Source organism: Chanodichthys erythropterus, chromosome 22, assembly GCF_024489055.1.
Source record: "Chanodichthys erythropterus isolate Z2021 chromosome 22, ASM2448905v1, whole genome shotgun sequence".
Lineage (NCBI taxonomy): Eukaryota > Metazoa > Chordata > Actinopteri > Cypriniformes > Xenocyprididae > Chanodichthys > Chanodichthys erythropterus.
This window is the reverse complement of record NC_090242.1, coordinates 10,008,707-10,021,768: the sequence shown is the minus strand read 5'-3', so window position 1 is coordinate 10,021,768 and position 13,062 is coordinate 10,008,707. Positions and strand designations below refer to the sequence as shown.

General features: G+C 39.8%; 1 protein-coding gene across 2 annotated transcripts; it reads right to left on the bottom strand.

Annotated features, from left to right (window-relative positions):
* Positions 1-291: 291 nt before the first annotated feature.
* LOC137012896 (gastrula zinc finger protein XlCGF57.1-like) lies at positions 292-11,553 on the bottom strand. Of its 2 annotated transcripts, none has more exons than XM_067376383.1 (3): positions 7,881-11,553; positions 3,904-4,049; positions 292-1,565 (listed from the first exon to the last, which is right to left on the bottom strand). In XM_067376383.1, exons 2-3 carry the CDS (start codon positions 3,986-3,988, stop codon positions 745-747), a joined length of 906 nt encoding a protein of 301 aa, XP_067232484.1. In that variant the 5' UTR covers positions 3,989-4,049; positions 7,881-11,553; the 3' UTR covers positions 292-744. The 2 variants fall into 2 exon arrangements, with proteins under 2 accessions (XP_067232484.1, XP_067232485.1); XM_067376384.1 differs by lacking the exon at positions 7,881-11,553 and adding an exon at positions 4,723-4,751.
* Between the last annotated feature and the right edge of the window lie 1,509 nt (positions 11,554-13,062).

Sequence of the window (13,062 nt, the reverse complement as noted above, 5' to 3'; positions counted from 1 at the left end):
GATGAAAATAAATAACCATATTCTTGCATTAGGATCCTTTGAAAGGTAATGTTATTTTAGTCCTGTATCGCTCTTCTCTCCTCGTCATCTCACTAATACACCAGTGGGCGGAGCTAAAGCTGTAATGATGAAGTAGGCGTTGATTTCTTCTGTGGAGGCGGAGTTTCACCATCTATAGACACATTCCAGGATCAGTCGTTCTCTGGGTCAATAAAAGCTTTTATTGGAATAACAAGGAAGTTTTCAGTTCTGAATCTTACAGGATATTCTTATAGTATGATGACCTCTTATATATCAAAAGCTCAAGGAAAAGTTGATTTCTCAAATCATGACCCCTTTAATCTTAGATATAACTCTGGTTGTGACTTGTTGCATGTTCCACCTCAGAGCAGAACTAAATGAAGTCTCTTCTGACAAATATAGTAAAATAGAGAACTCCATGTGTTTCCTGCAGGCGGATCTCTGACACCCTCCTTCATACAATCAAAATTAGAGGGCGTCTACCGCAACCGCTCCATTTTTTAAACTGTGGCAAGAGAGACTGAAAGAAGTGATCATGAAGGCAGAGAATCAGATTTAGCCCAAATTCAGTTGAGGCATAAACAACCCTAATTTCACAAATAATTTATGGTGCAATTTTAAACTTTCCACATAAAGTGCTAAAATTCTCACATAAGCATGACTTTTCATGTGTATCTGCATGAATGATGACAAAATATATATTTATTCCATTGGTCACAACATTTAAATGTGAATCTTCATGTGGGAATTAAGGGTTGCTTTATGTCCGAAACTCTTTCCACACTGAGCACATGTAAACGGCTTCTCTCCAGTGTGGATGTTCTCGTGTTTTTTAAGGTTTCCTTTATGAGTGAAACAACTTCCGCAGTGCTGGCAGGTGAACGGCTTCTCTCCAGTGTGAACTCTTATGTGTTTCTTAAGGTTTCCCTTTTCAGTGAAGCTCTTGGCACACTGAGGGCATATGTACGGCTTTTCTCCAGTGTGAATTCTCATGTGGGCAATAAAAGTTGGTTTGTGTGTAAAACTCCTTCCACACTGAGGGCAAGTGTAAGGCTTCTCTCCAGTATGAATTCTCATGTGGCTTTCAAGGCTTCCTTTCCGAATGAAACCATTTCCACAGAGTTTGCAGACGAAAGGTTTCTCTCCAGTATGAATTCTCATGTGGCTTTTAAGGCATCCTTTTCGAATGAATCTGCTTCCACACAGTTTGCAGGTGAAAGGTTTCTCTCCGGAGTGAATTCGGATGTGCCTGTTAAGGATCACTTTTTGAGTGAAACTCATTCCACATTGAGGGCATGTGTAAGGCCTCTCTCCAGTGTGGATTCTCATGTGAGAATTAAGGTTTGCTTTTCTGTTGAACCTTTTTCCACAATGTTGGCAGGTGAAATAAATTATATTCGTGGCCTTTTGAGCTCTTTCTCGTGAAGTCTTTTCAGTTTGTAAGCAACTAAATGATTTTTCTCCAGTAATAAAATCATGATGTTCCTCATACTGATCTTTCATTTCATTCAGTTCTTGACTCTCCTCTTTCAGTGCCATCAGGTCTAAGGCAAAAAAAGACAAATACTAGTTAACCCCAGTTTAATGGCATAAAGCAACAAACATAAAAAAACAACATAAATATTTAAACCAACAACGTGTATGTTAGATGATCTCTTACTCCATTTACCCAATGAATTTTACCATGAAATTAAAGAAACATCAAAGATTGTTGAACAAATAAATATTATGTACATTGAAGGAAGTTTGTCATCTGACCAATCTGAAGGATTTGAGAGATATCAGCTAACTCTTCTGTATTATCAACAAGTGTTATAAAATAAATGTTATTAACAAAAATATAGTTTTCTACAACTCTGCAATTCTGGACAGTGGATCTCGGGGGTCAGAGTTTAGCTCCAACCCTAATCAAACACACCTGAACAAGCTAATCAAGATCTCCGAGATTACTATTGATCCATGTTAGAGCTAAACTCTGCAGGAAAGTGGATCTGAATGGACCAGAGCTGATGAAAATGTAGAGACGTCTCATCAAACACAAGTATGGAGTGCCACAAGGCTCAGTATTAGGTCCTCTGCTTTTCTCCTTGTACTTCCCCTGAGAGACACTATTTCACTCTTATGCTAATGATATATTTTTTTTATATTTCCTCACATCCTGACAAAAGTTCTCAACTCTCTAAGATAGCAGAGTGTATTAGTGATATAAAAAATGGGATAACTAGTACTTTACTGCAATTAAATTCTGCCAAAGCAGAAGTACTAATTATTGTGTCATTATCTTACGCAGGTGACGCAGTAACACAGTGAAGCTTCCGTGTTTACATCTGAATCCCGGCTCAGTATTGGCTAAAGCTGATCACGTGATCAGCATGACGCATGCGTGTGACGCAGGAGCTGACCAATAAAGTGTTGATTATATTGCTGTCTATGGATGAATCTTAAACCTCTCAAGATGAATGAAAGTCTTACGGGTGTGAGAGAGTTATTAACTCTCATGTTGTTTTTAATTTTGAGTGAACAAACTCTTTCAGGACATGTTGTTGATGATCTCTGCCTAATTTTGTGTCAAATCGTTTAAAAGATATTGCAATTTATGACAAATTAAAAATGGCGAACCGATAGTTCGTCTGATCCTGGCAACATCAGTATCAATAGATTCGGCATGACAAAGTATCCACAGACATCAAGATCATGATTTTCTGACAAATTGTTCAAAAGTTATGAGTAAAAAGAACCATTTTTCAGATCTCAACACTTGTAGGTGGTGCTGTTCCCGAATCTTGCCTCAGATCATGGCATTTTTTGGGTGAACTATATCTTATAAACAGAGTTGGGGAAAGTTACTTTTAAAAGTAATGCATTACAATATTGCATTACTCCCTAAAAAAGTAACTAATTGCATTACTTCTTTACTTCTTATGAAAAGTAATGCGTTACTTTACTTTTGCGTTACTTTTTCTCACCGGGGCTGGGCTTGTTTGTTTTTTAATAACAACAAAAAGTTCTATTTTTGGCAAAAAAGGCCCTTACACAACAAAAGTAAAATGAATAAGCCTCAGGCTGAAGGAAATGCATATTGACTCCTGTACAGTAGAGGGCGCAGCTCAAACAAACCTTTCAGCTGTGCTTCCATTCTGGATTAAAGAAGAACAGGAGGAGGAAGTTCTAGTTCTTATTTCTAAATCTAAAGTATTTTTTGCTTATTAGTTTGGTTGAATTAGGTATATTGAAGGTCAGCAGCAAAGACATTGGATAATAATTGAGATTAAATACATAAAGTATATTTGTGTAATTTAATATAGTTTATTATTACAGATTTGCAGAATTCTGAGATTGCATTTCACTGTTTTTATTCATTTTGAAGAATACTGAATGTTTTTGTGCAAGTGAGATGAGTAAATGCATGTTCACATTTAGTCTAGAACTACAATAATTATCATGTTCACAAAGCGCACACTTTATTTCTCTCAACATGGGGACAGGAGATCTGTCAGTCAATAAATGTGAAAAAGTAACTTGCGTTACTCATTTGAAAAAGTAACTTAGATATTTAGTTGTAAATTGAAAAAGTAATGCGTTAATTTACTAGTTACTTGAAAAAGTAAGCTGATTACGTAACAAGTTGCTTGTAATGCGTTACCCCCAACACTGCTTATAAATACAGTAAGCAGAGTCTTAGATAAAACTACATCGTGATTCATTGTTCACATCACAGCAACACACAGATATGCATTTTTATATCTTGATATCGGTAAGACAATATGTGACCCGTGCTGGCAAAATGAGTCGCAATGAGCAAATTTTCAAAAAGGAAAAGAGAGAAAGCTGCAGGAGGGAAGACAGGGTACTGCTGAGTTAAGCTGCGAGAATGAAACCAACCTGTTTTTTCTTCAGTCTCTTCATGCTTCACTTTGAATGCTGCTTCAATCCTCACATCTTCTCTCTCCTCTTTAATCAACGCCATCTTAAACGTACATCACGTGGATCTCAGTTCTTCTCCAGGAGTTTTTCTGTGTGTTTGGACTCTGTCATATTTAAGATCAGAATAATTATCAGAAAGCAAAATAAATCCAAACTAAATCTCAGGTTTGCGTCTCGATCAGTGCCCCAGTTCATTAATCGGCGCACTGAGAGTTAATGGACTTAAATAGCTTAGTTTAGTCAAAAAACACTCAAAACTAGCACTACAAATTAATACAAGAACACAAATTATTTATATAGGCACTTTTTATTTACTAATGGTATTTATTTATTTATTTATTTGTAGCTAACATTTAATAGATTACATTTTCATGAAAACATTTGCAGTTGTTTGTGTTCCCGTTGCATTTGCACAGTTTTGACCAGCAGGTGTCGTTAGCGTGCGGCGATTCGAATCACTGAATCATTTTGCGAAGCATTTGGTTCAACTGACTCGGAGTTTCGAAAAGCTCAGTTTCTCCATCACTGCTTGGTGCCAGTGACCGAATTTATTAGGATAAATTTATACTCGAAAAAGAGAGCGAAATGAGACGCACCTTTTTCTGTTACTCATGTATGGATGTCATGATTCACGAAAAATAACGTTCACAAATGTTAAATAACGCATTATAATGTTACATTCAATTTTAATTTATTTATTTTACATAGCTTGTAAACGATTAAATTGATCGAACAGTTTGATTGATTTAAACACTTTAAATGCGTAAAACCACAAACCTTTCTTCAGGTTAAACACAACAGACGCAGAAGTGCGGCGCTGCTTTATGACGTCACATCGCCAGACCAAAAATAAAAGCCCCGTTCACACATTACTGTCACAAACGGTACATTGTTTGGGTGCAGAAACCATTTATACCAGATATTATATTATTAAAATGCAAATAGTAACAAATGTGGGTTGCAAGTTAAAAACACATACTGAAAAGAGTTTATGACATCATAAGCAGTGTTCATATTATGTGCCACTTTGGAGTGGGTGATATGACGTAAATAAAGATTCTTTCAGTTATTCAAGAAAATGTATTTTACAGTAACTATATCACAACATAGTTATTTTTGCTATATTATTTATACAAAAAAAGCAAAGGACAAAAAATAGAAAAAATACAATAGAAGACAAAGTTTTTTTAGGTGTAGTAGGTGTAAGTAAGAAATACTGACAGAGGTCATAATCAATGGGATTCTTTCTTTCAGGAAATGGTGAGAAATGAGGGATTTGAAATGTTGTAAAAGTGATGCGGAGATGATGGCGTTTTTATTGCTCAACAGGTGAGTAAAGCATTTTATTGAACAGTTAAATTTCCATATTTAGCTCTGTAACAGTTCATTGTAAATCATTATCTATTGTAAAGGGTCATTTTATTATAGTTGTTGTAGCGCTGTGCTGGAATTTATTTTCAAGGAAGTACAGTGTTTATTAGTGGGTAAAGCTACAGTAACGTCTTCAGCTAGTCAGCCTGAGGTCCTTTCCATCTAAACTTGTTGTATCTTAAGCTTAGTAGTGAACGTTTTATGAGCAGTAGGATAAACATATTCATCCACTCAGTCACGCAGAGCTAAAGCACAAACAAAACAATGTTCTTCCACAAAATGCATGCATTTGGGACCAGGCGACACCGATGGGTCCTGGAGGCAGAGGGACCGGGCGATACCGATGGATCAGATGGGACCAGGCGACACCGATGGGTCCTGGAGGCTGAGTTGAAGCCACAGCAACAAGCAACAGAGGTGGAGCCAGGGTGCCTAAGGACCAAGATAGAACTGGAGGGAAGACGAAACCAGACAGAGCCAAAGGGGTGGAGAGACGGAGGGCACTGTACGGCTCGTAAGTCAGTGGCACAGACAAGTAGATGTCTGATCAAGTTGGAGCTGGAGGGACAAGGCTGTTAGGATGATGGTATCTGGTGGAGTCAAGGGAGAAGCCAAGGCAGAGCCGATAGGTCGACAGGCTGAGGTGGAGTGACGGGATCAGCAGCTGGAGGCGGAGCCGAGGAATTCTCTTTACTGGGCAGAGCCGGAGATCTGAAGTCAAGTCAAGTCACCCTTTTTTTTTATTTATATAGCGCTTTTTACAATGCAGATTGTGTCAAAGCAGCTTTACATTGATAATTGGTATATCATTTTTCCTTTTAAAGAATAGTGGCAATGCAGGCAGATCAAAAGCACTGTTGAATAAATGTCATGGATACTGTTGAATATCAAATGTCAAGTCAAGTCAAATTAAATTAAATTAGGGCTGCACGATTAATCGTATTTTATCACGATAACAATATCTGCTTCTCTCGATTGATTTTAAATAATCATCACGATATTGGCCCGCTCTATGAAAATGAACATAATTTGGAAATATTGGAAGTAATATTAGGAATTTCGGTGTTTTATCTTTTGAAGCTCCTAAAAAAGTTTTACCAGTTTTCATAATGTTGATCAGCTAGAAATTATTTTTCTTTGCTTTACGAATTTGCGGGGCAATTTGAATCTGGTTTGTCTTATTGCAAACGAATTGTGTTGCTTTAAAATCTAATGTGAATACATATTACAAAGCGCTCACCAAAACCTGAAGACCTGAGGTAAATTGACACCATGCAGAGGTGTCAGAGTAGGGGTGAGAGGCTGAAGGGAACCAGTGGAGGCAGGGCTGAGGAACTGGCTGACTTTGGAAGAAGGAGTTTGGGTGGGAACTCTGGAGACACAGGAGACTTTGAGCTGGACAAGACTAGCGGGGATGGGAGAAATGGGTGAAATAACCTCCTCCAGTTCCTCTATAAAATTTCCAGAACTCATCCACAGCATGGGTGGGGCTACCCTCCATGCCCTTGAACTCCACAAGCAACTCCACAGGAACGGATGATGTAGCCGCCTCACATACCAGGTCAGACTGTCCGTTGGGCTCGGGCTCCTGGGCGAAGTGTGGCATAGCCATCGGCTCTGGTGCTTTCTCTGAGGCAGACTCGGTCTCTGTGTCTGCAGTGAGCTCAGGCATGAAGTCCTTGTGCATGAAGTGTGGCCAATTGGCTGGGCGTTGGGAATAGAGTTGAGTCCACTGGAGGATTATGGGCGGCTGTAGCTGGAATGGGCATGCCGTTTGTGGAGTGGGCATTCTCCTCAACCTCCTCTTCTGTAAGGAGAGATCCAGTCATCCACAGTGCATATTCGGTGTATTAAAGCAAAGAGCTCCTGGAATTTCCCACAGGCAATTGGGGCCTTTGCACTGGAGGAACCTTTTATAGTTCCTATAGTTTATGGCCAAGTACCTGCTTTTTGGTGTGCTTGCACTGCAGGAACTGGGAATGATTTTAGTTCTAGGAACGCTTTTTGAGGGAACTAAATTAGCTCCTACTCCCCATTTTAGGAACTCCCAGTGACGTAAGTGTATGCTGATTGGCTGAATGCACGTGAAACACCAGCAACCGCCATTTTTTAAAAAGCTGTGTACACACACACAGATTATAGCCTTCATATTTATTCCACAAACTAACTCTTCAAACTTGGAAAACTGTGATAGATGGAAATCCCAACCTTTATGCTAAAGAGAAAATCCAACGCATCTTTGAGGGGACCAAGCGAAACGTGATTATATATTTCTGCCAACATGTCCTCCAACCAATACGCCCATATAGGTTGTTTGTCACTTCCCTGAAATACGACCCATAGGAGCATTTACTAAAGTTGCGCCCCTATCGACAACAGGACGCTTTCATTTTAATTCATTGTTCCCTTTTATCTGCTTCATATTTCAGGTTTCGCGTAGCTCAATTGGTAGAGCATTGCAATATACAACAATATGCTATCATGTGATTATGCGATTGTGTGTTCGATCCCAGGAATATTTAGTTCTCGGGGGCTAGTTCCTAGAACTAAGTTCCTAGAACTACCTGGTGCAAAATGGGCTAATGTGGCCTCATTCCAGCAAACTTGGTGGCACAGTTCAAGGAAGTCCTCCACATAATTCTCCAGGGAATGTCCCCATTAATAGCTGGTCCTCAGGGCTTTTTCTTGCTGCTAGATCCATATTTAGAAGGTCTTGTGATCTGTCACGGTGTGGTCAGGCAAGGATCTAATTGCAGCACTTTAATAATAGGAAAAAACAAAGAATTCACAATAAAGATGATCATTAGAAAACACATGGCAGCATAGGCAACACAAGACAAATAATTAAAATTGAAGACTATAAATACACAGAGGAAACAAATGAAATGTAGGTGAAACAAATCAGTAAACATGGAAACAAACGGGCACTCGTTAGGAAACTAGGTTAATTAACAATGACAAAGAGCACAAGAAAACAGAAAGGGAACAGACCCAAAACAGAATATACATGTTACAACACTACAATAACAACTGAATGACTATGTTTTCCATCAACACAAACAAAGCTTGAGAAAAGCACAGATCCACACTGACACACTGATCTTACGGTCTATATGAGGATATCACACATTTATTCTGACATGTTATTTCAGTGACAGAAGTTCAGCTGTTGTATTAATGTAATCAAGAGAAAATAGGAAACTCTATAACATCTCACATTACTGATTCATAATTCAGCTCAAAGTATTATCGGTAGAATCTCTCTGATGATCTAGGATAATAAACATTAAACCCAGGATAGAGAGGCTGAGTGAATGTGGCCTGGACTGTGTCAATGAGGCTCATTTTGTCATAGACGCTGTAGAAGGAAAGAGTTCCTGCACTGTGGTCCACATTCACTCCTATTCTACAGCTGGACACTACAGGGAGCTCAGAATCTGTGATATTATGAATGAATGAGTAACTGGAAGGGGAGCAGGTCAAACTCCAGGACTGATCATTACATCCAAATATACACTCATAACCTCCCCCCTTCCCGCTGATGCTCTTATATAAAATTGATATAGACACATTATTCCCACTCCAGTAACAGCATCCACACATACTCCCTCTACACAACACTTAACAATATCCATCAAATCTGTCTGGATTACTCTGTTCCTATTAGACAGTTGGAGGCTTTCATTCACTGTGATCCAGGATTTGGATCCAGAGTGAGCTGATGGGAATCTGATGGAGATAAAACACATCAGACTCAGGAATTATAAAACTGTTAGATTATTTCTCTATTCTCCAGTGCCACCAGAATATGCTCAGTCCTTTCAGGAATGACTTTCAAGCTGAGGGAAGAATGTTAAATTTTTTCCTTGTACAATAAGAATATACATTACATCATATAGGAATCTAATACAATACTAAAGACGAAAACAATACTTTACATTGCTCAGATGTCCTGGAAGCAGATTCCTTTAGCTGGACAAATCCAGATCTCCTATGTGGGCTGGTTTTCAAGAACCATATATACATATCCAAATAATAAAAACAGATGTTCTGAAACAATAACAAATTCTTTTCCCCATCTCCATCTTTCTCTTGCTCCCCAAGGTTAACGAGTACATGCAGGGAGAGAGAGGGGGCTAAGATCCCGTTTTCTATCAATTTTACTTCCCTTTCCTGTAATTCTTGAGCAATTTTGGTCATATACTTTAAACCTTCATCAATCAAATGTCTATTAACATTGTTGTCAGGCATGAATGTGCAGCAAGATGTTCCTACTATAACACACACTCCTCCTCTCACCGCAGTCAGTTGATCCAGAACCAGTCTGTTTTGCAGAGTAGTTAGGCGGAGTCCTCTCCGTTCCTCTTTGATAGCCGCTAGAGTGTGTTTGGTGGTGTTAATGAACATAATAAGTTCATATCTTGTAAATTATATTTGCAGGCTGTTGACGCCTATTGCTGGAAATATGCCTTCAAAGAACCTTTTGGTACCAGTCCAATGTTTCTTTTGGCACTGGGTTGTTCTGCCTAGATGCTAATTGAACTGCGGCTGGAGATGAAGCAGTTTTTTCCTTTGTTTTGTCATATTGTTATGGCTTTGTGGTTGGATAATCATGGAGTGCTCTTCCAAACTTACCAACGGACATCTTCCACTCCAGTATATGGGGACAGATGTGTAAACAGTGTGTCCATACAGCCAATACCAGTCTTTAATGACCCTAGTTCCAATATGGCTTGGGGCATACATGTGACAACTTTGGCTTTCTTAAATGCACAGTGTGGTGTGCATCTATTCCTTGTGATGTGATTACTCCCATTATATGTAAGCACAGTGAAGTGGTAACAGCAGGGAATTATTTTTATTTGGCAGTGCCAATACGTTTGATTGCATTTATTGCTGGGGATTTCACCTAGCTTGAATGCTCGATCTTTTCTTTCCACACAAAATTATTCTGGGATTGAACCTATAGTTGTCACTCTGGCCCATTTCCCGGTTGTTTTATAGGCTGCTAGCATTCCAACCACGCTAAGAAATACAGGGCACTCCCATTCCTCTTCCAAGGCTGGGGGCCCAACCACTACAAGTGGTCCGGAAGCACTATGTGGCATTTTCGTGCAAACATTGCAGGCGCCTTTCTTGCCTTCTGACTTTGCAGTATAATTGGCTAGTCACCAGCACATGTTTGCTGCTTAAGCGGGTGGTGCTTCTTCATGATCTAACCTAATCTAAATTCCATTACCCGTGCTGACAAGGGCTTGCGAGCAGGTAAGCAGGCTTATCAGCATAGCCAGGCATATTGTTAATTTAGAGGCCATGGCCTAATAGGTTTAGCAATAATTGTTGCTTTCTCTTTTGTCTCTGTATACACATCTTTTTGTCCTCAGTTGGCTCCCCCCTGCTCATTGGATTCAGAACAGTGATGGAACTTCTTGTTCAGCTCCTCCACCACTATACTTTCCCCTCCGAGCCAGTTTGAGCTTCCCCTATGGCTGGAGCCGCCTTCAGTCCAGTGGCATGAATCCACTGTGGCTGGAAGTGAGTCCGCACTCCTGTCCTTGTCACAGCGATGACAGTGGCAGGCCCAAGATACCTAGGCTCCCCAAGCTTTGTGGGCTTAAAGCACTTTATCAAAACCTGTTGGCCTGGAACAATAGGATGAGTTGGCTTTTCTGCATGAAATAGGAAAAGAAAGAGAAACATTAATGCCATTCAGTGTTTTGACTAGGGAATCCACATACTCTGCGATGATCACCTCTGTGTCACTTGTGGAAAAAATAGCCTGTGCAACATTTGACCCATGGGGTTGGGAAAGGTCTACCCATAATAATTTCACATGGAGACATCTTTGTTGTTGAGGATGGGGGCATTCTCACTGCAGATGATTTGGAATGTTAAAATGCCAAATAATATAATTATAATATCAATTAGCTAGCAATTGTGTGACTTTTTAGGCGAATGGTGTTCACATTCTATGACCGCTGGTATACCAAAACACAGTATAATTTCATTTAGCAAGCACCACTTCTACCGTCTACACATTTTCTTTACCACACGGAAAGGCCTCCGGCAATTTAGAAAATTGATAGACTATCACGTCACGTACAGGATACAGCAGAGAATCGTGGCTAATTGCCTTTTGTTTGTTTGTTCATTCACACACCAGGCAAGGATCCAACAAAGAATTCTTTCTGACATTTGCTATGCAATATGATTGAAGCAGTAAGTATACTTCGTACATCCTTGCAAAATACTTCATTTGACTCTTACGTGTACACAGGTGATCGATTACCTCTCCCTGGCCTTCAGGGGTCCGCAAGGAGCAGTTAAGCAGTTCTTACGGTGTGACAAATGACACAGAAGAAGAACAACAACAACAATGGAGGAGAAGGACATGCTGCTTTGCTTGTTGTTGTATAAATCATGCACATGATTTATAAATCGAGGGAACAAAATAGTAAATTGTGTGCATGTTTTAGTATATCGAGGGAACGAATTAGTAAATCGTGCACACGATTTAGCCTACTATTTTTTTCCTGCATGTCATGTCCAGGGCTTTGTAGATTGGGAAGCTGGACCGGACCGTGTGTAAGCTTTTTCCAGAGCCATATGGAAGTCTACAGCCGAGTCCGTCACTTTTCCATTGCAAACAAAATGGATTGATATCGCAAATTATTTTCGATGATCTGGAACTTCCCACTCTGTGTTTGTGCTATCAATGGGAACCATGTAAAAATCAGAGCGCCTCTGAACTCTGGCACTTTAACTAATGAGGGACACACTCAGTTGTGTTAATGGCAGCTTTTGACGCTCACTACTGTTTTACTATGGTAGAAATGTGAGCCTATGGTTGTCAAAGTGACAGTGGTGTCTTCAAAGAGAGCACCTTTGGATCCAGACTCCTGGAAGGCAAGCTAGGAATACCACCCCCGACCACTCTGCCAGGCACAAATGTCATGGCCCCCTACTGCACTGCAACTTGAAGCGTCCAATTCCTGGTCAGTATACTTCTAAATATTGATTGTGTAAATGTTTGGTTATATACACGTAACATGTTTTCATTCTCTTTAATCTTGTTTCACCCAGGCTCAAACCTGCACCTCAACGATCAAGTGTACAACTACCATCATTCATGGGCACGAAGATCCATCGAGAACACATTTGAGATCTTGGCTTCCCGGTGGAGAATCTTTGGCCGGCTAATTTACTGTAGTACAACAAACACTGTACACAGTCAAAGATTGCGTCACGCTGCACAATTTGTTAACCTGTACAGATGCTGCAAACCCTGGCAGTACCAAATACATTCCTGCCAATTATACAGACACCACAAACTTGAATGAAGATGTTCATCTGGGGGAGTAGAGAAGATTAGTTGAGGGAGACACTAATCTCCTGGATCTGAAGAACCTATCCATGGCCAAAGCAACAAGAACTGCTTTGCACGCAAGACACAACATGTACAGGTGTGAAGGGATTGTTACTTTCCTGACAGGGCACTACTTGGGCCTTTTCCCACTATGGAGTGGCATTTCCCTTGGAAAACAGTATGATTCAGAGTCCAAAAAACAACCTGAACCAATAACACAAGACTGAAAGAGAACCAGGGACACAAACAGCCAGAATGTTAGTTTTGGATTATAAAAAATTATATCCTACAAAGAAGAAATGGCAAGAGGGAATCATGAGAAGGGGTCTACTCAATGTCTTAAAATAAGTCAAGCTTTAAGTGAGCTATTATCCCTGGTC